This window comes from Motacilla alba, chromosome 2 (genome assembly GCF_015832195.1).
Source record: "Motacilla alba alba isolate MOTALB_02 chromosome 2, Motacilla_alba_V1.0_pri, whole genome shotgun sequence".
NCBI lineage: Eukaryota > Metazoa > Chordata > Aves > Passeriformes > Motacillidae > Motacilla > Motacilla alba.
This window is the reverse complement of record NC_052017.1, coordinates 36,463,618-36,491,400: the sequence shown is the minus strand read 5'-3', so window position 1 is coordinate 36,491,400 and position 27,783 is coordinate 36,463,618. Positions and strand designations below refer to the sequence as shown.

The window sequence follows — 27,783 nt, the reverse complement described above, 5'->3', positions numbered from 1 at the left end:
TATGGTGCCTGGAGCACCTCCACTGACCTCGGTGTCTGCAGAGTTGTTCCTCTCACATTTCTTTACCTTGCTTTTCTTTGGCCACAATTACATCTATGCAAGAATTTTTTATTCCTTCTTTTTTGATCTGTTATCACAGAGGTATTCCCACCATTTCTGGTAGCCCCAGGCTTGGCCACTGACAGGTCCATTCTGGAGCTGGCTGGCATTGGCTCAGCTGGACATGGAGGAAGCTTCTGGCAGCCTCCCACAGAAGCCACCCCTGCAGCCGTTGCTACCAAAACCTGGCTGTGCAAACCTAATACATGTATAGTGCTTTACAAAAGACCAAGCTGCAATTTTATTTTTTTCTGTTTTTTTAAAAAAAAGCTTTTCATGTTGTTGGAGAGGTTGGGAATAAGGAATTTTTGCCTTCTCTGTGATTGTGGTACAAGTGCCAGTAACTATTTTTACGCTCTATATGTACGTTCATCAGAGATTCTCTGGCCCAATCTGTAACACAAACTGGCAATTCTGCATGGGAAAAAATAAGGAGGTGATTGCATGTCTTTGAACACATTTAAGCTACTTGACAATCATGACTAAGTAACATTTAAAAATTGTGTTATGAGATAGTGTAGCATTCAGAGAATGCGTGTGTCGCTGGTGTTCCTGTCCATCCTGTGTCATGTCCTTGCCTGCCACAATCTCTTTACAAGCAAAGGCACAGAAGAGACTTTGGCTATTTACTTTTGGAAAATTTCAAACTTACTGTGGGTGAAATGAAAAATATTTTCTATGAAGTGCTTATCAATTCCCTTTCCTACAAACAAGTATAGTGCAAGAAACCCATTCATTCATTTTCATACTGCAGGCTTTAAAATTCTGCTTAGAAGCTATTTGCATGGTTACTGAAATAATGTTGGCATTTTTCTGGTAAGAATACCAGCTGTATTTCTGTGGATCAGTGCTGTGTAGGGGTGGGGAAATGAAATCCAGCAGCACTAGATATATGTGTTAAGTTAAAAAAATCATGTAAGGAAAGTCAGGAAGTAAATGATTGACAATGCTGGCCTTTAAAAAGGTATAATTAGTCTGTAATATTGCTGCCTATTGAGGCTTGTGCTTCCAATTTGTCTCAGGGTGCTGCTGTTTTTGTCTTGTGTCTGACTGCAGAGTCAAGAAGGAACTGGTGTGTGGGATTTGATTGTTTGTACATAGGGAGGTTAACACTGAGTGGGATTTTTTAAATCTCCTTCTTCTTGTAGGAAGCTTTGATTTTTTTGAACAGGAAGCAAACTCTTAAAAGTGCCTCATGAAGGCAAACTCCTCCAAATATGTGAATTTTTAGTCACTACAGTTATTTTTTTATTGTATTAGGGTGAGAAGAAGAAGAACATAGTCTATTTAATTCAATGAAGAAGCCAGAAAGTAGACTACACTAAAAATAATGAATCAGAATAGTTACTATGTAGGCCAGGACAGGGTGAATACATACATTTAACATTACCCACTAATATGAAATGTGAAATTTAAGTGCAGATAAAGTGTGCTTAGACATTTTGGATATTTGCATTGACTGTCCAAAAAATCCTGAGGATTTGTGGATGTTAGATGTGAAGGCCTATGAGATTTTAATTAAAAAAAATGCTCAAGATATTTGCACACTTCCCTGAGAAGTCTTCTATTGCTCTTTGATTTACTTAAAACTTCCACCATTGTTTTCTAAGACCCTAGGGTTCTTTTGCACAAAGGACCCTTAGGCATCACAAGAGTTACAAACAAAATATTTGGCAACAGGCAAAACTGCAAGTTTATGCAGCTGTTCCTACAGCTGTCATTTATGACAGTGTTAACTCTTGCACATCTTTGCATTTTGAGAGAAATCAACGTTATACACCAAAGGCATTTGAAAAAACAGAATGCATTCAAATATCTGTCTGAAGTTGTAGCTCTTTTAGGGTACCTGTCAGAGAACTTTGAGTATGTGAGGTTAATAACACAGCATTTAGGATAATAAAATTTGAAAACTGAGGAAATATTTCTCAGAGGCCTGTTGGTGAAAGCATTTATTGCATGTCATATTAATTCTATTGATTCTATGGTTAAATCCATACTAGCCATTTACAATTGGAATGCATAATTTGTAAAATTCAGTGTCATTGAAGAGAAAGATCTTCACTACTTTTTTTCCAACCTTTCCATTTCTTGGACCTTTCAACTTACCACAGCAAAAACAAAAAAAACCCCAAAAAAAACCAACCAAAAAAAATCAGTGGGTTCTTGGAGATACGTGAAGAGAGAACAAATTCAAGTGTTAATCTCTTGGAAATAATTTTTTTTATTTTTGTAAAGCTTAGTGAAAAAGGAATAAATTCAGTTGTCTGAACTGGGTGGTTGGATGTTAGGGCGTGGGATGCTTGTATTGATTTTCATACTGAGAGTCTTTTGAAAGTAACATGTAAGTATTACAGGGGTTGTTGCTTTAATCCCAGATATCCACTCCACTCTGTGTATAGAATTATTATGTCCATGGTAATCTTGCTTGGATACTGCTCAATTTCAAAATTATAAGCCTTCACATTTGTCCCTGTGAATTTTCATTTCACCTTCAAAAATGAAATTTTTTGCACTGGTTGCAGATACTTTCCAACAAAAGCTGCTTGGGGAATGCTTTTCCTGGGACTTATGTATTATGATAGTGTCAGGGAGTTTATAATAGTACAACCCCTCAAGACCTTCCTCTTTCTTTACTTGATTTTGGCCAGGTGTGCTGGTCTTGGCTGGGATTTTTAATTTGCTTCACACAGCTCTTCATACCAGCTCTTCACAGCAGCTGGTATGGGGCTGTGGATTGAATTTGTGCTGAAACAGGGTGATGAAAGGGTTTTTGGTACTGCTGAGCAAGGCTTACAGAGAGCCAAGGCCTTTTCTATTCCTCCCCCCACCCACCAGTGAGGGATGCTCAGGAGGTTGGAGGGGACGCAGCCAGGACAGCTGACCCCAACTTACCCAAGGGACGTTCCATACCATATGGTGTCATGCTGAGCATACTAAAGCTGGAGGAAGAGGAAGGCAGGGAGGGACATTTGGAGTGATGGCATTTGTCTTCCCAAGTCACAGTTATGCATGACTGAGTCCTGCTCTCCTGGAGATGGCTGAACACCTGCTGCTCACGGGGAGCAGTGAATTCATTCCTTGCTTTGCTTTGTTTGCATGCATGGCTTTTGCTTTCCCTGAGAAACTGCTTTATATCAACCCATGAGTTTTCTGGCTTTTACTTTTCCAATTTTGTTGCTTATTCTGACAGAAAGGAAATGAGTGAGTGGTGGCATGGGGCTGGGTGCTGGCTGGGGTTAAAAGACAACACCTGGAATGAAGATGCCGTTCTTTCCTTGTCTGAAGTTCTTGAGCTTGTCCCTGGAAGGAAGTGCACTCACCTGTGTGATGCCCATCCAACAGAATCTCTGCAATTCTGGTGTGTTCCTTGAAACTATGGCCAGTACAAACAGTGTTTGCCAGCTTTGTTTGGGATTTGCTTGGGATTTGGACTGTGCTTGACAGTTGCTGAAACAAGGAACAATTTAGCACAGATATCCTGGAGCTATTGCTATGTAATAACTGCACATGCCTTTTTTATTTTATTTGAGAATAAAATTCACAACACTAAAGCTAAGGCTGTGTATGCAAAGAGGATTTTTGTGTTTCCCCTGACCTTTTTAAACTTTCATACAAAACTGACACAAAAACTCCAGGACAAAACATCTGGTTTTAATCTCATGACACCAGTGTTTATACTGGAAAAAAACCCCCAAAACAATGCCATAAATCTTAATGCATATGCATAGTGGTTTATATGTCATAAAATGAGAAAGCAAATGCTTCTCCCAATTTTTTTTGTGTAAAGGAAATTGTTAAGCGATATTGGGAACTAGGCATGGCGTGTTTGTGCATTCTCAGTCAATAGCTGGAATATGGTGTGCTGAGGAATCAGGATTTGTGGAGAGCTGTGCAGCATGGAGCTGTGCCTTGTGGTGAGCACAGGAGAAGACTGTGGCTGTAGGGTGCTGAGGTGAGATGGGCCTCCTGCCCTGGGAGTGGAGAGCAGGCAGCCTCCCCCAGCCTTCTGCCCAGTGCTGAAGTGGGGTAGGTGACAGCAGATGGCTAAAGGTGAACCAGGACTGTTTGCAGAAACACCATAGAACTGTACTTGCTGCTGTGTTTGCTACTATCTATTATTATTTTGTTATTTTTTAAAAATTCTGGGATATTTATTTAATCAGTACTTCTCTATTTAACCTTAGATTAAGTAAAAACTGGAAGAGAGGGAAAGTAAGAAACCCTGTACATAAACACTCACGTTGAGGTGTAGACACTCTGGCAAAATTCAGGTAGCCCAAAATGGGAGATAACCCTTCATCCCTAGTTTGTACCAGTAGGAAAATGGCTGTGGAAGGATGCAGGTTGGGCACATAGTATCAACTGGGATTTGTATTCCCACACACATCCAAATGTTAAAATATATTCTGTCTTTGAAGATTCCATTAAAAATTCCTCTTAAGGAAGTTAAACCTTAATATGTGTTCTGTAAAAATTTTAATTTGATAACCACCAGTTTGCATGACTTATTAAATATAACTTAGTTTACTTATCCATTTTAGGACATTTATTTTGGCTTGCAAGCATGGGGTTTTTTTTAGAAAGCTTGTTAAAGGATATGTAAATTTGATGCTCACTGCACATCTTTATATATAAAAATCAAAATTCCAATGCAAAGCTGTAGCCTTGATTGCACTGTAGCAATATGTTTCTAGTACATTAAATACCATAAAAAAATGTTGGGGGGGGGCATTAAGTCAGATTCTGGATTAAATAATTAACCAAACCTACAGTATCTCTTTTAAAAAAATTCTGACTAAAATCAAAGCTAGTTTTTAGAGATGAAACAAAAAGATCAATTAATAAATAACTACTTTAATCCTAATTCTTTGATTCAGACTAACTAAAAATGTTATTTTCTCCGTTAATATTCCTCAGTTTGCTTATTGGTTTTCATCCCTTTTAATCTGCTTAACCAGATATAAAGCCCCTAAACAGGAATATGTTTTAAAATGTTAACTTGGTCTTACAAATGACAATGCAATACTAAGACACAAACCAAGAGTACTTAATGTTATCAGTATAACAACTCACTTTTTAAGTAGTGATACCTTATTATAGGGTACAACATTCCAGCTCTTTTATTTTTTTAAATAAAATAATACCTTAATTTATTTGTATTCCACCAGAATGAGTACATTCATTGGAAATTGCATGCACATAAAAGGGAAGCCATTTGTAAACTACATGATATCTTAACAATAAATTATATTTGATCTAATACATGATGCTAGTGCATTTCTTGTTAAAACTGCAAGCTTTTACCAAAATGAAACCAAACTCTTATTCTCTTTATAAATATTTTAGATAATTTTTAGGTACATGTTTCATACCAAGTATATAAAAATAGTATTTTTAGATAAATTAAGAGGTTTCATTTACATGACAAATAACGTGCAACATCTAAGCACTCTCTAGCAGCTCTATTTGGTTGATTGTCTAGATGACATGCAGCGAATGTCCTTTGCCTTCACAGAACTGACAAAAAGACCAGCAGGACCCACAATCACCTGAAGCAAACAGTGCCATAGACATTGTTTGGGAACAACAGTCAGACACTCAGGGAAAACCTTTGCTTCGATGAACAAAAGCCACCCACGACAGTTCTTTGTGCTAGACTTCCAGCTGCTCTGACCCTCAGGGTCTTTGGACTATCACAAAAGTCTGTCAAACAGACAAGTTATATCTGTATTCAAAATGTTTTTTCAACATGCTTCTAGAATCTAGAAATTTATTGTTTTTCCTATAGTATGAGCCATTACCTTTTCTTACTTTCTATAAGTCTGAATTTTGATGTTTGTAAGTCTCCATGATCGCCAAAACGGGGATCAAATAAAGCAGTCCTGCAGTCCTCTCTAAATTTAAAACTGGCAGCTGTGGAAAATGCTTTGAGTACCACTTCACTGTTTCTCATACATCTATGGCTTGGCAGTCTTTATCTTTAACATCTCTTGTGCTTGTCACAATGTCTATTGGGAAATCTGGAGTCTGTGCAGAAGTTACTCCGGCTGTTCCTTCCAGGTCCCATGATCCTGGCAGGTTCTCAAGGCTTAGTGAGCTGATTGCTCCTTGTCTAAAGCTCCCTTCCTCTGATCTGCTGGGCAGCACTAGGTGCAGTGATGTCTCTGATGAAGAGCATACTGAAGGAGAAAGTGTTGCTGAAATAGACTGCAGAGGAGTCAGGGTAGTGTCTGAATGGGGAGAGGTGCACCTTAAAAATTGCAGATTGTCTTTCTGAATTACCTGATACTGGGAAGGGGAATTTTGAAGGCCTGTTGTATAATAAAGTTCACCATCCATAGAATTTTGCAGGTTGGATTCAGTCCTTTGGGGACTGCTGCCTACAGAAGACAGATCTGTATTCCAAATGTCACTTAGTGTGTTTCCGTGACAAAGTTGTGCTTTGGTGCAAGTGAAGTTCCCAGCTTGGATGTGTGAGCAAGGTGGATGTGTAGTCCAAGCCACTCGAGGCTGCAGACTGTCCATTGTGGGACTCCGAGATAGGCTGTGCACAGCACAGAATCCTGGAGGCTTCTGGGATGTGAGCAGGTTTTCCAGAAGGTGCATCACATTCTTCATATCCTTACGTAATTGTGAGACTTCTTGACTTAAGGATGTCATCTGTTGTGAAAGGGCAAAATATCACAGTATTTATTCATTCACCATGCCTAAAATACGTACATACACCCCTCTTTTCTTTCTAGCAATAGCAATTCTCATCTTTGGCAGAGTGTCTCTACACTAAAGGAATGCATTTTGCTAGTGTATATATGGGAAATAGTCCTTACAGGTACTTTAATTAATCTGATTTCAAATTATTGTCTGTATATAAAAAATAGTCATAGGGTCAGAACTGAGCTGATTTCCAGATGCAGTATGACATCAATATTTTCTTGATTAATCATTAAATATTTTAAACCATAAAATTTTCTTATTAAATGATTTCATGCTGATGAATTAGGTAAAAATGAGGTCTTGTGAAATCTTATTTAGAAATACATATGAAGTATACTGCTGTCTTCATAGCAAAATAAAAGAAATCCATACTCTAAGTTGTTGGATGCAAATAGTAGGTAAATGAAAATCTTGTGGACTACTACTAAAAATAAAAAGAGGGAAAAAACTGAAAACTCTAAAACCTACTTGCTACCTCTAATTATTTAAAAAATATAATATTGTGGAACAGTTTTTTTCCATGCATTTTTGTGTGTGCTTGAAAGGTACAACATATAACAGACATTAATCCATTGCATAGATATCTCTGGTGCATGTGCAAAAGAAAGAATCAGATGTTTTATTAAACCTTTCTCTTAAATGCTGAAACTGCTGATAGCATCCATTTGGTTTCATAAAGAGCATGAAGTCTTTCCTCAACACTGCTTTTTTGGTGGGGATCAGATTGGCAAGTTCTGAACTTGTGCTTTAAAGCTGACTGGCATCTGAACACTAATGGGGACAACTTTTAGGCCTTTTTAAGGATGTTCTGGGCAAAGAAAAGTCTGGCTCAAACATAAAAGTAACCCACTCTTCATTTTGAAGGGTAGAAAGTAAATTTGTCTCCGTGATAGTTATCAATCTTTTTTAGATCAAAACACCATCATTATCATTAAAATAGAGTTTCTCATACTGATGCTACTCTGTTGAAAAAAAGACATGACTGCACATTCATCTTCAAGCTATGTGTCAAAAAGAAAATAGCTAATTCAGGGAGACTTTCTTTGACCTCAAGTAGAGACATCACTGATTAGATGACCTACAGACTAATTTTCCTTTTTCTTCAGGATAGTTCTGAAGAAATCTGCTGGAAATACATTTCAGGCTGAGTTTGATTGTGTTATTACAGGCACAGTAATTATAAAGAAATTTGGAGAAGAAAGTAGGAAGCTGCAATACAGTTCCTATAGATCTATTTATTTTTCTCTGAGCTTAGAGGGAAATATATTGTTTAATAATTATGTAATGATCACACTGCCTCTGGTGAGAAAATCCTTAAAGGGAGGAGACTCTTGAGTGGCAGGTGACAAGATCTCTGTCTCCACACTTCTCTTTCTTTCTGCCTCGTCTAATTGAGTCATGGTAGATAAAAAAAATGCTATGAGATCCTCTTCTGTCAGCAGAGATGAAGTTTTGAATGCCTGGTAACTTCAGTTAATGTGAGAAATTAAAATATGCTGCCAAATTTTTCTGTGAACAGGCTTCCTGTGGGGTCAGAGCAGCCAGTGAAGGTTCTTGGTACTGTCAGACTGTGAGAAAGCACTGAGATTTCTGGACAAATCAGCTTCACAAGAACTCCTATGTTCTGTTGGACCGTAGAAAATGGTATTGCAAAACCTCCAAAAGCTTTTTTTGAGAAGGATGGGGGAAGGCAGACAATCAAACTCATGGCTATCTAGATTCATTGGTCATCAGTTCTTTTTAGGATCATCACTGGCCCCCACACCTCATGGATACAGCAACGATTTTCTGTGCATAATTTCCCAACTTGCATCATTTTTTTCAGGGCTTTCTGCAGGTGTGCAAATAAAAATGTTGACACTACCTTATGAGTATGTACCTTACCTAACCTATGAATGCTGTGTGAAAATATCCGCAATATTAAAATGTCTTGTTTGGTTTGATCCTCATTTTTGTTTTCCATTTCTCATCACTTATGAGCTGTTTAGAAGTTGTATCATCATTTAGCATGTTTCTTTTGCCAAATCATTAAGAAAATATAGCAAGAATCAATCCCAGCATCAGCACTTGTGGCAGCCCTGACTTTCTCTTTATTGCAACTTGCTCTAGTGCCCAGATACACTATTTTTGATATATCAGCTAGCTCATAGAGTGTTTTCATCTCACAAACTTCCTTTTGCACGCACATAGGAATTTACCTGATAAACCCCTATAAAGTAGGCTTTAATGCTTTCCAGTAGTATGATAGTCAGAATAGTTATGCCAAACTTAAGTCACCACTATCAGTTAGTAAGATCTGCTTGGACCTATTCTGGATGTCACATACACACACACACACACCAAAAAAAAAAAAAAAAAAAAAAAAAAAAAAAAAAAAAAAAAAAGTAGCTTTCAGGATTTTACAATGACAAGATTACAAGATTAAGCCTCCAGTATCTATATTGCTATTAATTATCATATATCTCTATAATATTGTAGTTCTATGCATGCATAGCATAATATTAGTGTTCCTACCAATGTTACACTGTTTGTGCTATTATTTTTACACCCTAAAGAGAACTCTGAGCAGATCCAAATAAAAAGGTGTAACAAGGGAAAAAATGTTATCAGTACTATTAACAATTTCACAGTGTTTGGGAAAGTGCAAAAGAACAGAGATTAAAAGCCAAAGGAATTTTAAGTTTATGAAAGAGAAATTGAAAGTAGTATGGTTTCTTCCTGAGGAAAAAGGGCTAATTCCTGGCATGCCAGTGAGGCTGCACTCTTTTCAGGAGCTCACTGATTATTGCTAGGCAAAACAGCTACTGGTACAAATGGTTCCTGCTGTGCTAGGCAGACAGCTTTAAAATTATCTCTGAGATCCCAAATATACTCGAAATGCTGCCTTAACACTTCCTAGGACTTGAAAAAGGTCCTGCAATGTTTCCGGATGTAGAAACTGGGTTTTATACAGATTTAGCTTCAAGTAGCAAGAGGTGCTTCTCAAACTGGTTGAAAGCAATGTGCTGGTGCCTTTTTAGTAGACTATGTTATCAGGAAAGAATATATTCAAAATAGAGGTTAAAATAAAATTTTTAGTAGGTGTATTTTGTATTTTAAAATTACGTTGACAGTTTCAGAAGAAAGAGTATTTTTCTTTACTACCAGTATTAAACGGTTCAGCAGTTTGAGTATTTTGTTCCATGCAGTTAGGTAGGAATGGTGTGATGCTTGTTGCTTGTTTAAATGGCTGGACAGTTTTCTTTTTCTTCCCATTATATATTCCAATTTCTATTTTTTAAAGACTATTTTTAAACTGGAATGTCTAGCTCTCATCACTGTTCCTGGATAATTCTGAATGCTGTAGGGTGACTTTAATAATGAACCCTAAATTTAAATAATGGATAAAATAAGACTTTTTTTTCTGATTAGAAGCCGATTAGATTCTTATTTGTACATATTTTTCTCTCCCTGTGTTTACTCCCTTTTGAAATTCAAACTTCAGACCCAGATATCTTCCTGCTTTGACTCTTTCTGAACACCCGAAGAAGTGAAGATGAATATTGACTTCTTGAGAAATGGAAGCTGTATTTTGGCAAAGTGGAGGAGCTGCCTGGCTTGCACTGCATATGGCAGTTTCTCTAGTCTCTTGGTCTTTCATTGCTTCTTCTATTCTGGTTTTTCATTAAGTCAGGGAGATTTTCAGCTGGAATGAGTTGTCTTTGAGGCTCAGATTGACTAACTGCTGGTATTCTGTTTCTTACTGACTCTTGTTGAATGAATGAAACAAGAATTGAGCAGAGACAGACTCTTCATTGATCATCTATCAGCAGCTCTGTGGCCATTGGTATTGTGGTGACAGATGTTTCTGACTTAATGGCTTTGGAAACAAAGCTAGTTGCAGAAAGAAAAAAAAAATCCAGTGCAGCTAATCTGAGTTCAGATTAAATCTATAGGATTTGTACAATGATATGATGATTCACTTTCAGTGACATAAATCCAGGAATCTGGAATGTTGTGCAATTGGCTTTACCGTATAAGAGTAGGAAATTTGGTCCTTTGTCTGCTGACTCTCTAGTCAGCTCTTTGGTAGTTCCAGTGACCAGTTTGTCTGGGTAAATTAGGACACCAAGATTATTGCTATTAAACACATAAGGATAAATGAAAGAAGCATAAAGGACTAGAGTATTTAAATATATTCAAGTTAACAGGGGTCCCATGAAATTCAGTCTAGAAAAGGGGTTCCCAAACTGCAGTTTTAATGATAATATGTGGCTCTTCACTGAGAGTGAATCTAGTGGGAAGGAGAGGGGAGTCAGAGCATTATGAGAGGAAAGTTGGTTAGAAGTATGGAGCACCTGGACTACAAGGAAAGGCTAAAAGAATTGGGATTTTTCAGCCTGGAAAAGAGAAGGCTTTGAAATAACCTTCCAGTACCTAAAGGGAGGCTACAAGAAAGATGGAGAGGGATCATTTAGAAGAGAATGTAGTGACAGAACAAGAGGTAATGGCTTCAAACAAAGACAGTAGGTTTAGTTTAAATATTAGGAAGAAATTCTTTACAGTGTGTGTGGCGAGGCACTGGAACAGATTGCACAGAGAGGCTGTGGGTGCCCCTTCCCTCAAGGTGTTCAAAGCCAGGCTGGATGGGTCTCTGAGCAACCTGGTCTAGTGGAAGGTCTCCCTGCGCATAGCAGGGGCGTTGGGACTGGATGATCTTTATGGACCCTTCCAACCCAAACCATTTCATGGTTCTGTGATTGTTGGATGTGGACTCTGCCTTCAGATTGGCAAAGAATCAGGACTATGTCATCATAATGGTGGCAATAAGAAAATCAGGTTTGGAAATTATTGCTTCAAGGAATTAAAAATTACCAGGGACAAACTGACTGACTAGCTATTGATTGAGAGAAAATGGAGGATTGTGGAAATCCCAGGTGGCTGGGAGAGGAGAATCTGGCAATACGTACTGATGAAAGGAAACCTGAGGTAGTATATATGATATTGGGCAAAAATATGAAGCGGACAATTTCTAAGGGCATCTAAATGAATAGTTAAAAGAGCACAGGCAACATTATGGCTCTTAAGAATAAAACATGGCAAAACTATAATTCTCTGCTTTAACTGAAGAGCTAGCTGTTTTAAATTTAAAAAAATTAAATTAAATTTAAAAATAAAAGAAGAAACTTTAGATGTAATACACATCTTGTCAGAAGACTTCTAAGATGTTACTGTCCATCTGACACTCTTCTAGAACTACAAGAAAATGTGAATGGGACATAATCACCATAAGCTGTATTCTTACATGATTGGAATGATTTATGACCAATAGCTAGGTGTCATCCATGGGCATTTTAAGATATTCTTTTCAGCACCCTATCCAGATCTGTTTTTATTTGATGTTTATTTTGAATATCTAAATGAAATTCATGTTCACTTTTAAATATCAGTAATATGAAATTCAAGAAAGATAAATGCTAAACATTACATCTGAAAAGAAAATGTCAAGAGGCATGAATATAATATTCTGCCTATGCAAAGTATTATAGAAAAATGTCTATAGAGGTCTGCTGAATGACACTTTGTGGGCATTAATCATACTCCCAGGATACACAAACAGCATATCTTCTTTAATTGAACTAGAAGGGTTTTTTTTCACAAGGAATTACTAAGGCTGCTTGACATTGTGTACTTTGTCAATGACTTCCAAAATGTAACGAAGGACAATTCAAAAGAAAATTATACCAGTGAAGAGCTTTAGCAAATGTAATGGGCAAAGAAAATCAAAAGAAATTTGGTTTGCTGAGATCTGCTGGAATAGCATGTTTCCAGAATAAATTGAGTTTAGAAGGAGGACACCAATCAACTTTTTCTTATGATCTTCTAGGCAAAAAAGAAAAAGCTGTGAACTTATGAACTTGCATACCCACAGACATTCACATTTAGGTGTTGAGAAAATAGGTGCTATGAGTACAGAAACATTTTGAAATGCCTGTTACATATTAACTGGACAATTGTCCTCATCTGTCATGGTGATAATATTTTTTATTCAAATTTGAAGTCAGCTTTTGATGTCCAGTTGATTTGTATATTGCATGGCTGCCTCTTGGTTAATTCCTTTGTCTCAGGTGCCTTTCCACCAAGGAAAAGTGCCAGGGATACACCACAGCATATGGGACTCATGCTATGTATGTACAGTGTGTTCTAGTTAAAAAAATATAATCTAAGCTTCAGAGCATCAACTATTTTTGTTACCTTTCTCAGCCAATACCTATTAAACTAACATTAAAATAAGAAAAAAGTTTGATGGAAAGGCTTCTCTACAGCTATCAAAGTATGAGGGTAGAGAGACAAAACAACAAAGTTCTTTGGAAACATGAATCTCAGTGCAAAAAAAGAAGATGTATTTTTAAAAATCTCAGTAGGCAAAGTGAATTTAGTCCGCATGTATTGTTTAAAAAGCTTTTATTTCTTCATAAAAATGATACTTGGTTTTCTGTTTTTGCTTTAATGTGAAATTTACATGGCTAAAATCCAAACTGGGTAGATTACTTTTAATAGTTTTCATCATCTATAAATGTCATTAGTTCCCTTTTTGCCACATTTTTCTTGATTATAAGATGTTTTACAAACCAAATCACTGGGATAACCTTGCTGCAAAGTGATTTCTCTTGTGTGATGATAGAGTTATGAACTTGTTAAGAAGAACATGTATTTAATTGCTCTAAGTCAAGTGAGTTCATTATATGAACTCTCAAGTTGCAAATTGAACTTTAACAATATATCCCCAATGTAAAACTGGAAGACTGACTGGCTTCACCAAATTTTCTTTGGTGGCCTTCATTATCATTTGCATATATTTTTAATATTAAAAATGTATTTTTTCTGTACTGAGAGGAGAATGGGATCGATTTTTGGCAGCTGGAATTGAAATTTATTTTCAAATTATATATGCATAAAACTTATGATTTGGAAAATAAACATATTTTTTTAGAATTGTTCCTTTTGTTAGATGAAAGTTAAATATCCCTGTGAATATATTTTCTCTCTTCTGCATAAGTGCCAGATGCTTATTTTAAGTACTTGCATTTTAAAAACCTAAAATTAAAAATAGCTGAATTTCCACTAAGTGCTCCAATGTGGAGCTAAATAGAAGGCAATTATCTAGCTCAAAACCTGACCCTATTCATATTTCCTCATGTTTGTTAGTTTTTCAGTTGAATGGGAGAAATGTGAGTATTGTGTTCATTCTACTGTTTTAGTACTGTAATTGTGGGATCTACTAATGTGGTAAAACATGGAATCAGCCCCCAGATTTCTGAGGTTGAGGGAGGCTGCACTGAGGCTGGGTTGCATATGAGGAAACCAGGGGACACAACAAAGCAATCTGAGTTTGTCTTCTGTATGAGATGGCCTTTTTATCTGAGCTCTAAATCATGTACCTGTGTTTTTGAATGGAGAATGTGTGCATGCAATTAAGGGGGCAAATATGGCTAAATATTGGGTATTTTTCTTGTTTCAAGTGATCTGTTTTAAATAATTCAGGTTTGGCTTTTCAAACTGAATCAGAGTATATCTCTGCCCTTTTCATACAATGGCTTTCAAATGATAGAGAGTTAAAAGCCTTCAAGGATACAGGCAATGGGACAGTGATAGGCAGGTGCTTTAATCTAAATGTCTTGTCCATCTGTATATCTCAGAAAATCTGCTTAGTGGTTTCCTATTTTTACTTTGTGGGCTCCTTAGTAGTTATCTATGATTGCATCAGGTAAATGGTGCCTCTGAAAATATGATAAATGTTCAGATACACTCATTTGATCAGCCTTTGCGGACAAATGCATTGGAAAGACCAGGTCCTGTGTAGAGATCTCTGCAAAGGAAGGACACACACTTGCAAGGCAGAATATTCTTCCTGAATTCTTGTTCTGCTTAGTTTGGAGCAGTTCTTTGAATCAAGCTTTTCCCAGCTCAGCAAATGGACAATACTAATAAATATTCAGTAACTTAATCCTGAAACTATTGCTTAAATAACTGTGTTTTTACCAGAACAAGAACCTGAACCCTAGCTCTCACCTGACGTATACTGAAGTTACTGAACTTACAATGAATATCATGCCTGCCTTATTCAGTGATTATTTATTCTAAGAGGAGGGGACAAATATGGTAGGAGATAAAGTCGTCCTATTCCACTCTACCTTGCAATACTGAACTGACAGGAAATTCTTGTATCAGCTCGAATGCTCAATGAGCAGTGAAGTTAGGTGAGGAAGTGAAGAAGGTGGTTAACTGGCTAAGCAGCCAAACCATGGAGCTGTATAACAGCAGTTAGGGGTGTGTTCAAGTTTGTCTCACATCCACTGTGCTGACTCTGGAGACTACTCTCTTTAGAGGAAGTCTGTGCATCTATTACTACTAAAGTTAACAAATCTGAGAAGTGAAGCAAGGCACTGACTTCTGTTACTCTCTTAGGTAAATGAAATGTCCTTTGGATTATGTAGTGAATACCATATACCTAAAATACTGCCAAGAGCTCATCTGTATTTCTAAACTAGGCATAGCTAATTTTGTAGAATTTTCTCTGGGGTAAGATTTTGCTTTGCTAAACAGAGACTGTATTGAAAGTCTGAATGGAAAGACACATGTCTTTTACCCCCCATAATCAGCTGAAATGTTTCTAAGCTACCTAGTGAACTGTTGTAATACAATTGCCTTTCATGAAAGCAGTTATTTTTGCATTCTTTCATCGATTTCTGATCTCCACTGGAAAACATATTAATGACAGTGTTTACTGCTGCTGGCTACTTGTGACCTGTTTTCTCATATTTCCTTTACCAGGAGGAGACTGCATGTCTTTATTAGAGAGCTTCGTTTCTGACTTTGCTGGTATTTTAACTACTGCTAGTAGTCTGCTGCAGCATCAGTGCTAAGTTCCCATTACTGGTCATCATCAAATGATGGAATGATAAAAACACTGGGTCTAAAAATATCCTATACTTAATACAATAACAAAAAACCCCAAGCAGCAGGTACTGTGGATCAGTAAGGCTACCCAGAAACTCATTTGGGTAAGCACCAACTCTGTACTATCACTTCACAAACTCCAGCTGGGGTATGTTTGAGTACATGTAGAATATGCAATTAAGCAGCCTTTCAGTCATACGGTTTTTCCAATGTAAATTTTGATCCATGGGAGGACTTGGAGGATACCCATCCATCTCTGGGATTTGAGCCCAGAATATTACCTATGAAATCTAAATCTAGTCCTACTGCCTGTGTTATGTTGATGTGAATGAACAAGTTGCATTACATTTTGTTCAGATAGTATTATTAGAGCAAAATTAAAATTGCATGTGGAGAGAAATGACCTTGAATATGTGGAGGTTTTTTTCTTTTTTTTGATTAGCATATTGCCCAGCTCCAAGATTTATTTATCACTTTTCACCAGAAAAGCAATGAGAAGCTCAGAACTGTTCCGGTTGAAATGTTTGTTTGATCCACAAGATGCCTGCCTTGGAACATCTGTCACCATGATATATTTCCAACTGCCTCTTGTGGACAGCCACATAATACATCCTCCGATTTTAAAAAGACTGTCCTCAAAAGGGATGAATCAATATGACTTGTGTGTTTCAAAAGCATTACATAGGAAATATAGTTTTCTACCGTGATGGTGGTGTCAATGAACATCTCAAAGGTTTTTTTTGAGTTCTTTGACTAAATCCTATAAAAACCCATCGTTTTTCATGACCCATAGTCAAGGCTCATGAGACTTTTGTCTGAACTCTACAGTTTGACTACAAATGAGATGATGCCTCCATAGTAACTATAGTAACTGACTACACATGCAATTTCAGTTAAGGATATTTAAGTTATCTAATCATCTTAAGCTGACTAAGGATGAAGTAGGTTTATAAGCCCAATACTTTGTAAGTGGGAAATGATAACTAGATTAAATGTACACAATAAAGAAGGAAGAATAAAAAAACTTGGACATTTCTGGTAACCAAAGAGCTCACAGAAGAAGTGAAACTGTGTGGTGGGACTTATTTAAATGTTTCCTCATGTGGAAGTTTAAGGAATTGTCTCTAATTTTTCCACATTGAAAGACATAGTAGGCTGGGAACAGATTTTAGTCTGGCAGTACAACTGTGAAGTTAGTCTGTTGCTTTAATCTTGTTAGCTAAGTATTGCCAGGGCTGTGTAAATGAAACAGTTCAGCCACAGAACATCTCCTTAGTGTTAGATTGACAGTTGATTACAGGTTTGAAGTTATTAAAAGGGACGTATAGAAAGTGTCACTGAACACTACTGGCTTTGCATTCCTCAGGTCGTATTGCTTGAGCAGGAAGGGATGAGGTTCTCTTTCATACTAAGTAGAACACAGATAAAATTATTTGAATCATTTTATGTAAATTTGAACATGAATGGATTTGCATTTCTTTCAAGGAAATTCCCTAAAAGCGCAACACGCATCAAGACAAGAAAATCTGGGAGAAGGAACTTGGGGAAATAATGAGAGGAATGAGACAAATAGAGGCATACCCAGAAGAGACTAAGTCCGAAGAAAATCAAGTACACTTACTTCACTCTGCTTTTAGCCCTAGCATGTGACACAAACTTTTACGTAGGTTTCATGTAGAAAATTAATTTGAGAATGAGTTAAAAGCCCCAAACTGCCCTACATGTAGGAACCTCATCCAGTTTTGTATACTCATTTATAACACATTTATCGTATTCTTGAGTTTTCTCCAGCATTCCTTGAATCATTTTTATATCCTTCAACCCCCACAAAATCTTGTTACCTCATTATTAAGCCTGCTGATCTGCTGTTTGGTCTCTTCTGCTTTGATAACGAGCACAGCAGCACCAATTTCAGCCTCTGAAAGTAATTCAAATTCATGTAAATGACAAGATTATAATCACTTAGAAATGATCATACTGTTCATGCACTTCACCAATCCTTTAAATTTAAACCTGTTTTGCAGTTGGCTAGAATTGAAATTAAACCATGAGTTTAATGTTCATTTTAGAATGTTTGAGAGAAGTGCAATTAATAAAGTCCATGCTACTCTCTTCACTCTGGACCTGAAAGGAATGAATGACAATGACAGCCTTGGTGCCATCCATGTGACAGCTCAACACTTTTTAAAAATCATAAATATGACTAAACTTCACTTATTATTTTCCTGCTCGGTGTTAAGAGAAACAATATACATCCTATTTGCCTGCATGATATAGGTACTTAGCTTTGTGGGAACTGTGTATTTCTAAAAGAGGGGATGTTGGAAACAGTCCCTCTGTCTCTTCTTTTTATCTTTTTTTTTTCCCCCATCTCAACAAGTTCCATTGCTTTGTGGTGCTACTTCACCAAGCTTTTCAGGGGATAGGCGATTTAAGCCTTCCTAAAACCCCTTGTTATTCAAGGCTTTCACTCTTTTAAAAATCTGTATACTTCCATACCCTTCAATTTCTCTAAATATCTTAAAAAACGTTAAGAGCCAGGTTTACATATGGCTTTTAATTGATTGGGTGGGGTTTTTTTGTTTGTTTGCTTGGGGTTTTTTGTTTGTTTGTTTTTGTTTTCTTCTTACTTATGGCTTGTATTTTTTCCAGTTTGGTCTTAGAATGTTTTTATGTTCAATTTTGTCCTTGTGTTTAGCACCTTCTATGACCAAAGGTTTGGGAGCATGAGGCAGATCATACAATTCTTCTGGTAAAGCATAATGCAGGAAAAAACAGTTCCCTCCTCAAAATGTTTTATCATGACTGTCTGTTAGCAGGAAAACAACAAATGACCTTTGCGATCTTGTTGTATTTTTTTTACAATTGTGGTGCTGAAATGGTACTGAGAGTACAAATATATTTAACCCATTTATGCCACTAGTGAGGATGAAAGAAACAAAGGGGAACAAAAAGCAGTTATGAAAACTGTTTTCTCCAAAAAGTGATTTCCCCAGGCAATGCTCACCTCCAGTTGTAGGAGATAACCTGGATTCCTGCCTGAGCTGATCTGAGCTGAAGTCAAAGGTTTGGCTTTCTTCGTTTTGGTTTCCATCCTCAATCCCATCGACAATTCTGTTGAGAAAAATTGGAGTAATGGAGCAGTTTCATAAACATCATGTCCATAATTATGTTGTAAAAATTACTCCTAAAGGGCACATTTTTGAACAATGGTAAATTTTTCACAACATTAAGTTTAGAGAAAAGCAGAACCTATTATATTGGCATAACTTCTTGTGAGTCACTAAAAATGAAAATTACTGATAATGGAAGGAATATGAGGCCAAGTGTAATTAACTGAGGTTTCAAAATTTTCATGACTTTTACAGCATATTCTGGATCCATTCCAAAACTTCATGGACTTTATTTTGCTTTTCATATCTACAGTAATCTGTTGCTATTCTTTCTTCTGCACAACCTAAAGATGCCTCACTATGCTCTTGTGAAGCTAAAATCTCCCTGCACATAATCAGGCTCTTATATTAGGTTTACTTGGGCAAAGCCTAAGCCTGAACATAATATATTTATGAAAACATCTCTGTAAACTTCAGTCAAAAGTATAATTTCCATGCAAATAGTTATTCTAAATTTCTTTAAAATGAACTAGTTCAGGCAGGGAAATGTTGTTTGCAAATTTCATATAGGAAGATACTCAGACCAGTCTCCAGTGTCCCAGTTACATTAATAATGGTATTGGATCTGACTATTAAAAAAGGCATTTTTGCCAGTTATTTCTACCCATGCATAGCAGTTATCTCTAATTTGCAGTGTCAAGAAAGCCAAAGGAAAAAAAAAAGCAGCAGTATTTTATACAATAATCGATTTCTGCATTCAGGAAAGGGAAAACAGGTATTGGAGGAATCAATACCCAGTATTAAAATATATATAATTAAGAATATTATCTGTTCTAAGCTAAAATAAATTGTACTGTAAAGAAAACTATATTAAAGTCAATAAAAGAGAATCATACAACTGTCAGTTGACTGATATGAAGCATCAATTTCTTGTTTTGTCCAGGAACAAGCTCTATATTCTGTCTTACAGCAGACAGATGAGTTAAATACTAATCTGGAAGGGCTAAGATAAAAAATTCTTAGCCTCTCAGTCATTGGGGATTAATTTGTGATGATGGACATTCAACTTTTCATCTAATAAAGACATTTTCAGGAAAGATTCTTGACTGAAAATGCCTGGAGAAAAAGAACAAACAACACAGAAATATCTGTGATGTACTGGGCTTGAAAGACTCATGTAACTCAGACCTCCGTATGAATACCATGTGTTCTTGTCCTTTTTGGCTCTTCCTATGGATTCAGGTCTCCATGTCATGACTGAGTGGTCATGATGCCAGCTGGATGTTGCTAGACTTGACTGTAATCTTAATCAGCCTCTGGTAGAAGAGGAGACTCAAATATGGTGCTTGAGCAGCCCTAGCCTATACTGCTATCTGCAGCTGAAAACCAGAAGGATTACTTTGTTTGAAATTTGCTGTAAAACTTGTTTAATGTCATTTGGCCTCACTGCTTCAAAAGGCAAATTTTAAACACCAATATCACTCTTGTAGGGGTTTCTAATTATAAAAAATGATAACATTTTAACCGCCTTTAAAGCACACAGGAGAAAGCTTACTCAGATGTGACTTGGAATTTATAGATGCTACATTCTTTATAGTGTTTAAAGATGCAGACTAAAAGGAAATTATATTAGCACAAATACCTAGTTGGGAGTGCCAGACTTCTATGTGGAAAATACGTAATGTTCAATATGCTTATTCGTATACAAAGAACTCGCTGGGGAGCTACATAACCTAGTAAATTGAAAACATGATGGGACAAAGGTAATTGGTAAGGCTCACCCCTCTCTGAATCAGCTATTGTACAGCCCTGAATTTTCTCCTGAAGACAGAAAACTCCACTCTTAGAAGCCAAAAAAGTCAGAAAATATTAACATGTGACCTCTACTATCCAGTTACTTAGGGCTAGAGTGCATTCCTCCGTGTGGGTCTAAGGAGATTCAATTACATAAAACCTCCTCCTAGGGCTGCCTTTATTATCGCTTACATTTTCTTCCTTTTGGTGCTCTTCCACTTCATAGGCAGAACCCAAAAAGCAATTGGGAAGACTAGGGCTCTATTCTAGAAATCTAGCTTCTGTTCCTTGCACCAAGAGCTCTTTAAAAATTTGACAGTCTCTGGGCTTTATTCCTTTCACTGTGGGGCACAAAGAAAGAACCTGAAGCACCTATAAAGAGTTCTAATTAGTTTCCTCTAGGAAACATCCACAGCAGAATTTTCTTAAGAAACTTCTCATACACCTCAGAACAGCATTGACTGGATATTTCAATCAGAGTCTTGTCTTTCTCTTGCCTTCCTTTGCCAACACCAAATGTAAATGAGAATTTTAATTAAGGTCTTATTTTCTCCTTAATGCTTGCAAGGAAACACATAAGACTATTTTTTAAAGTGGTATTAACTTGCCAGTTTAAATATTCTAATAATATAAACTCCTTCTAGGAGATAATATTAAAATGTTTTGTCTGGAAAAAAAAGGGCTGAAAAATGTACATCTTGGGCCAGTTTTCCAGCCTGTTAACAGGATTAGTCTACAGTTAAAAAATTATGAATGGAAACAGGAAATAATAGCTGTAAACATACATTTTCATATTTCCTTTTGCAGCCTTGGGTGCCAACATCGGACTGCGTAAGTTCAGAGCAATAATGAGCAAGACTACATTTCAGCAGAAAATATAAAAAGTAGTTTTTCCTTGAATTACTACTTTTTATAGGAATGACAATGATCTTTACTCATAGCTGACTGAACCAAATTCATATGAGATCTAGAAAACAAATGAGAAAATATCACATAGTGCTATGGTTTTGTTGGCATAGTGGTGTTTCGTCAAAGATTGGACTCGATCTTGGAGGTGTTTTCCAACCTAAATGATTCCGTAACTTCTATGATTTTATGAAAATCTAAAATTGTTTTGTATCCTGGTACTAGTTGAAATGTGTCTGTACTAATAAAATACATGATGAGGGGGAAAGGGTTCTACATAATCTGCCATGTCCTTTTTATAATTGCATGTGTAGGGACGTGTGCTTTGACAGAGTAAAACAAACATTGTTCAAGCTCTGGCTATTTCACATTTGCAATGGCAAATTCCTGAAACTTCCACTCTGCCTCTAATGAATAAAGGAAGTGCTTGAACATGTAAACCACTTCAATTTATAGAAGACAAAGCTTAAACTGGAAGATGAATTACCGCATCTCCTTGTATGTATGCTTGTGATTTCTCTAAAGAACTGGTACTAAAACGAGGATTGCACTGCAGCAATTCAGCAACAAATTACATAAATCACTTGTAAGTAGCAAATTAAAAAAAGATACAAATTAAAAACTGGAAATATTTTAAATTTTACACTAGTAATACCTCAATAAACTGTCTTGCGATGCTTCTTTGTGTTAAAAGACACAACAAAACAGATTTGCTAAACTCTGTATTTAATGTCTGTATAACTTCCATTATCAGATTTCCTGTCTCTAAGGAAAAAAAAAAAACCCTCTAAATATTTTCCAAAATTGCTTGGCAATTGTTTTCCATTATAGTTCAGTACTCCAGTAATTTTTTGTATTTTCATGGCTATGCTATAATTTCATTCACTTGTTTTCTAAGTTTTTCTACCTCTGATGGATTCAGAATGTTTCATAGTGCTATTGGGGAAATGAATATTATAGACAAAATGATACCATAAGGCCAGACTATTTAAATAGCCATTTTTGCAATTGCTCACTTTTTTTACTGCCCTTTTTATGGGTAAAACACTTAAGTTTGCAATAAACTTCTAAAGCCGTAACAACATTCTGCATAGTGTGCAACGGTCCCTACAATAATGTGGGATGAACAGGAGTATAAACTATTAAAGAATAACTATTACAGTGTCAAAATCATGATTTTTTTACAGGAGTCTCATGATAGATAGGAAAATGACCATTCATAACTATTACCTTGGGCTCAGATCTGGTGGGCCGCTGGCAGTCAGTGCTGACAGGTACAATTTAAGGTTTTTCTCCTTCCTTCTAGAGTAGTAATGGAGCTCTGTTTCATGTTTGGCTCGTGAGGGGTTTGAACTGCAAGCACGGATGGGGGAATGAAAGGGTACAGTTCCTGAGGCCAGCTGCTTCAAGTTTCTCCCCAGGTGGCTTTTGCTGCTTGCAGTCTTCTTCTGCTGAGAGCTATTTGTGCTTCGTGTATCAATTGGTGAAAGGGTGCTGCTTTCTTCTTCTCCCTCCTCTTCCTCATCTTCATCTTCCACAATTGAAGGGAGTCTCTTCTTTATATTTCCATTTCCCTTCAGCTCTGTCTAAAATAACAAATAATACATACTAGTGTAAAATTCAGAGCCTGATGTTGCAGAAAACCATTTTTTCTGCTGTTCATTCTGGAACAAACCCAGACCTAACACAGCTTTCATTTCTCATTAGAGAGAGCTCTTTTGGAATTTATCCATAGCCTCAGCTATATGTGCAGACACAAGAAAAATACAAACAAATTAAAAAGGTCACTCGTGACATGGTCAGCAAACCCACTGCAATATGTTTTGTTACCAAGAAAGGGTACATGACTAGTTTTTACAAGCTATTTGCCATATGTACACTTGAGAAGATTAATTTTGTTTAGCTGAGGCATTATTTCTTGAGTGTTATGCTACCAGAATCTTGGTGGTCCACAGAAGAGATCCGAGGCTGATTATTCAAATAATATCACTTTTTCACGTGGAATATAATATGTTATACATATAATGTATAAATTGAATTTACACCAGTTAGCTCAAGCCCAATGGTCTCTGAATCCTTCTAAATTTTTGTAACTGAAGTAATTGCTGGGATGGCAGACAGACTTTTCAGTTCACTCCAAGTCCTGTTAATGTGCCAATAGTGTGATGGTTTCGGCTTCAGAACTGAGTCATCAGAAAGCAGAGCTATGTCTGGTTTTGAACAAAAATGCAATTTAGATGCTTGGTGTTGGAACCATGGAAATTTAGAGCCACCATAGACCTGGGTTCTGTAATTTATGTATTAATTAAAGTGCAAGGTAGATGAGTGGTTTTTTTTCATAGTAATAAAGTACGCTGATCATGAGTGCCAACATAGACAAGATCAAACCTTGACTCAGAAATAGTTCCATTCATTCCCATGGTACAACTTCTGTATTGGTAGTAGGTAAGTGGCCTAAGGCAGACTCACGTTCTAGGTCAAATTAACAAACCAAATGCAACTTCATGGTTTCAAAGGGAGCTGTTGTTTTTTTGGTTTTTTTACAGGCTAGTCCTCTTAATCAAGCTTGATTAAGGCCCTATTAGCTTTAGATAGAAAACCTCAGATGACCCTGCATAGTCAGATATCCCACATTCAGGCCAAGTCAGATTGGCTGGGTGGAAATACAGATTTGGGGAATTTATCCAAATATTCTAAGCCCCTATTAACATCTGTCAAAATATTCTGCAGCATAGATTTAATTTGGTTATAACATACTTTCGTTGGATGTATGCTTTTCTCTTGGTGTATGTTGACAGATTTAGTGAACTGGTATATTTTAATTTGAGGTATATATGAAGAGGTAAGAATTCCAAGTTGTGACAGAAGGTATGTCTTTATAAAATAGAAAAGCCTTGTTGTCAACTGTAGTAGTCATTCAAAGGCAATCATGATGATTAAATTGTACAGGACCTGGCACTGATACTGCCTGTACTCTACAGAGAACGAGTGCTACCCATATTCAAAACTTTGGCTTGGGTAGCCATGTATCTAAAATGTAGTTGCTATAGGAAAATATTCAAATTTAGCACCTGGGAAAAAAGATCATAAGCTGTTACTCATAAAATGGGCAGTGGCAGAACTATCTGCAGGATGCTATTTGAATTCTCATTCTGAAAAAACTGAAGTCTGTTTCAAAGAAGGAATGGAAGGAGTTTGTTCTGGCTATGATTATGTGCATGTTCAAAGTGAAGCTTGGCATAATTAAAATGTGATCAACATACCTGGGATAATGTAGGCTTGTTGGATAATTTTGATATTACCTGAAAAAAACAAACCAAAAAGGTAGGAAGTATGTACATCTGTACAGTTTGGATTCCAATGGGATACAAACATCTAAACCAAAACATTTATGTCAATACAAGAAAAGACACTCATGATAAAATGGCTGTATTAAATTAAATGGTGACATGACACTGAACTAAGGATAATCCTTACAAACAGGTGCTGTGAGAGTAAAAAAAAGTTGTTTCATCTTAAATAAAAAGTGATTTAATGAAAGAAATTATTTTACTTTAATAAAAAAAGTAGATCAAGACTCCAAACCTGCAAATAAATGTAGATGTATGAAAGCATGCCTGGTAGATTTTAATGGTGTTTTGGTAGAAATGCATGAGCAAGTGCTCTACATTGGCCCTGCTTAGCTTTAGCTCCTGTGCCAGCCTAGTCTGTATGCGAAGATGAACCAAGTATTTCCAGCATCTTTAAAGGAATTTTCAAAAGCAATGGTGGGACTGAAGCAAGTAGGAGCAAGGTAGTCCTGAGGGAGAGGTATCTAACCTATTCAAGGCCCAAATAATTTCTTTCCTTGAATTACACAGAAAACAAAAGAAAAGGAAAAAAAAAATTGTGCAACTTTCAAGAGTAACTACTTCAAATAAAATCCACTGGAACTCCTGAGTAATATCTGTTGTGAAAATTCTGCTGTTTATTTGAATGTCCACACTTGACTGTGGGCAAGTCTCTGGCAGCCTATATACTGTATTTATATGAATATTTCAGTCTGCCAGGTAAAATTTTGAGACGTTTTTTCAGCTTTCCTAAACCCACGTATCAAGGCCAAAAGTGCTTAACCCATCAGTCAATTTATTTTTCTCCAAACATAGGTAGAAGTCAGGCATTTCTGAAAGTCATTTGAACGTCTCAGTTTGTTTGACAAATGTCTTCAGAGCTCCTAAATATTCAAATTTTAGGCGCAGATTTGAAAGTCATAATTGTGTGTAGTTTTAGAATTTTTTGTTTTGTTCCAAGTCTTTCCGGTTAACCTAAAAACTGTTTTGTAGTGAGGGTACTAGTAGTGATATAATATGCAAATACAGAATATTTAAGTTTTCATAAGCAGAAACCCTACTCCACAACAGCCAAGCCAGTAGCAGGTGTATCATTAAATGTAGAAATACTAATGACTAATAACTGCCAAACAGAAGAACTGCAATAATGAGGCTGTGTAAACAAAATAACTGCTGTGTTCTTACTGAGTTAGATAGAGTACTAGATGATATTAGCAGAGAATGAGATGTCAGATACTGAAATCTCGTAAGTTGCATTTTAATCTGTGCCAACTGAAAAATCAATCTTCAAGATTCAGGATGAGAGGAAACCGGAAATGTGCTAAATATAAATATTAAATGTGCTAAATATTAAAGAATTAGGAAGTACTACTGGCCTGTTTTGCACATATGCTTAAAATATTAGTTTAAAATTGTGCCCAGAATTTTGGGACATCAGTTTGCTTGGTTCCTAGGCACAGAGGAATGTTAAATAGCAGCCTTAATTAAAATTCCAGGCAAATCCAAAATATTAGCAGCTTCACAAAAAAACATCTCAGAAAGTATGCATTTTCCTGCTGAAGTCTTTAGAAGTGACTTGTCGCTTGTAATTCGTAAGGTGGGTGAAGATTTCCCTCACTTTTTGTTTTAATGTTGCTGTTTCCCCCCCCGAATACCTGTTAGTCCTAGCTATACAGCTTGAAAACACAGACAAAGAAATCATTAGGTTTTAAGCTGCATGACCAGTTGCTAGCACTGTGCCCTTGCTTCTGGACCTCCCTGCTGCTCCTCTGCACAGGAGCCCCAGCCACCCATCGATCCATCTCTGCTCTGTATCACCCTGGCTTGGTCGCTGCAGCAGGGGGAAGCTGGCTGCACAGCAAATGGGGTTAGTGGCAGCACCTAGTTGCCTTGTGACCTTTCCAAGAGAAGGGTAAAGGAATTTTTGAAGGCAGGCTGCTTTTTGCAAAGAGGGCAGGGAGTGTTCTCAGGAGGCCATGTAGCAGAAAAGAAGAGTAAGTACAAACATGGAGCCCATGATGTGAGAAGCTGCTTATCAGACTCCTCCTGCTCCCCCAAACTAGCTCCTTTAACCCTCTGGGGACTATATAAAATATCAGTATCCAGAAGTATTGATATTTTAAAATAAACTATGGACCTATAAGCTATCTTTTCTCTAGAGCAAAATCCACAGTAAAGAGCTTTGTAATTTCTCCTATATAAATACACAGCAACCATACTCATTGCCTGTCCTGCACACACAACAGGGGCCTGGGCTTTATGGCTTAGTAGCTGAAAGCTGGCAAAGGAAACTAATCTGTGTCCAGAGAGAATTCTCAAGGATTTCACTTCTAAACTTGTTCCAGCACCTCCTCTCTGTATCTCCCTCCAGTCTCAGAGAGAAAAGATGAAAAAGACCTTGGACAAAGCCAGTCAAAGTGCAGTAAATTAGAAGTCCTCATTATGCACATAGCTTTATCTTTGTAAAAATGTAGTATCAGAGTAAATAATTAGGAGGTGTTGCCCTAGTTTCTAGGATGCTAGAACCTTTTATTTAGGCAACACACTAGCGCAGTCTTCTATAAAATGCTCTATTTTTCCTTATGCCAAGAGTGTGCCAAATACCTCGTATGCCTGCCTTTTAAAAGAAGTACAACTCTTAAAGAATAAGGGCTGCTGAAAAAAACCCCAGATATTTAACTTACTATGCATTGAGAAAAAACCAGAAAGTTTGATGCTAGGATGAGTTATGTGAAATACAGTCAAAGAGTCTAAATAAAGTATGATGTCAGCCCTGGTTTCTCTTTATGTCTTGTGAAGCCAGCTACTAAATTTAATTTTACAAGACAAAACAATAATAAATCATGTACCAAATGCAGACTCATATAAAATTCTTCCAGTTATGGAAT

General features: G+C 36.8%; 1 protein-coding gene across 4 annotated transcripts in view; it reads right to left on the bottom strand.

Moving 5' to 3' along the window:
- Positions 1–5,070: 5,070 nt before the first annotated feature.
- Positions 5,071–27,783, bottom strand: part of KCNH8 (potassium voltage-gated channel subfamily H member 8) — a 177,137-nt gene continuing 154,424 nt past the window's right edge. For 3 of the 4 annotated variants that reach the window (XM_038128326.1, XM_038128324.1, XM_038128327.1), the window contains 5 exons: positions 24,830–24,868; positions 22,797–23,152; positions 18,761–18,867; positions 17,595–17,671; positions 5,071–6,759 (listed from right to left, as the gene is read on the bottom strand). In XM_038128326.1, coding sequence (XP_037984254.1) covers positions 6,049–6,759; positions 17,595–17,671; positions 18,761–18,867; positions 22,797–23,152; positions 24,830–24,868 — 1,290 coding nt within the window. In that variant the 3' untranslated portion in view covers positions 5,071–6,048. The remainder of the gene's footprint in view (positions 6,760–17,594; positions 17,672–18,760; positions 18,868–22,796; positions 23,153–24,829; positions 24,869–27,783) is intronic. The other variant, XM_038128325.1, reaches the window with a different exon arrangement.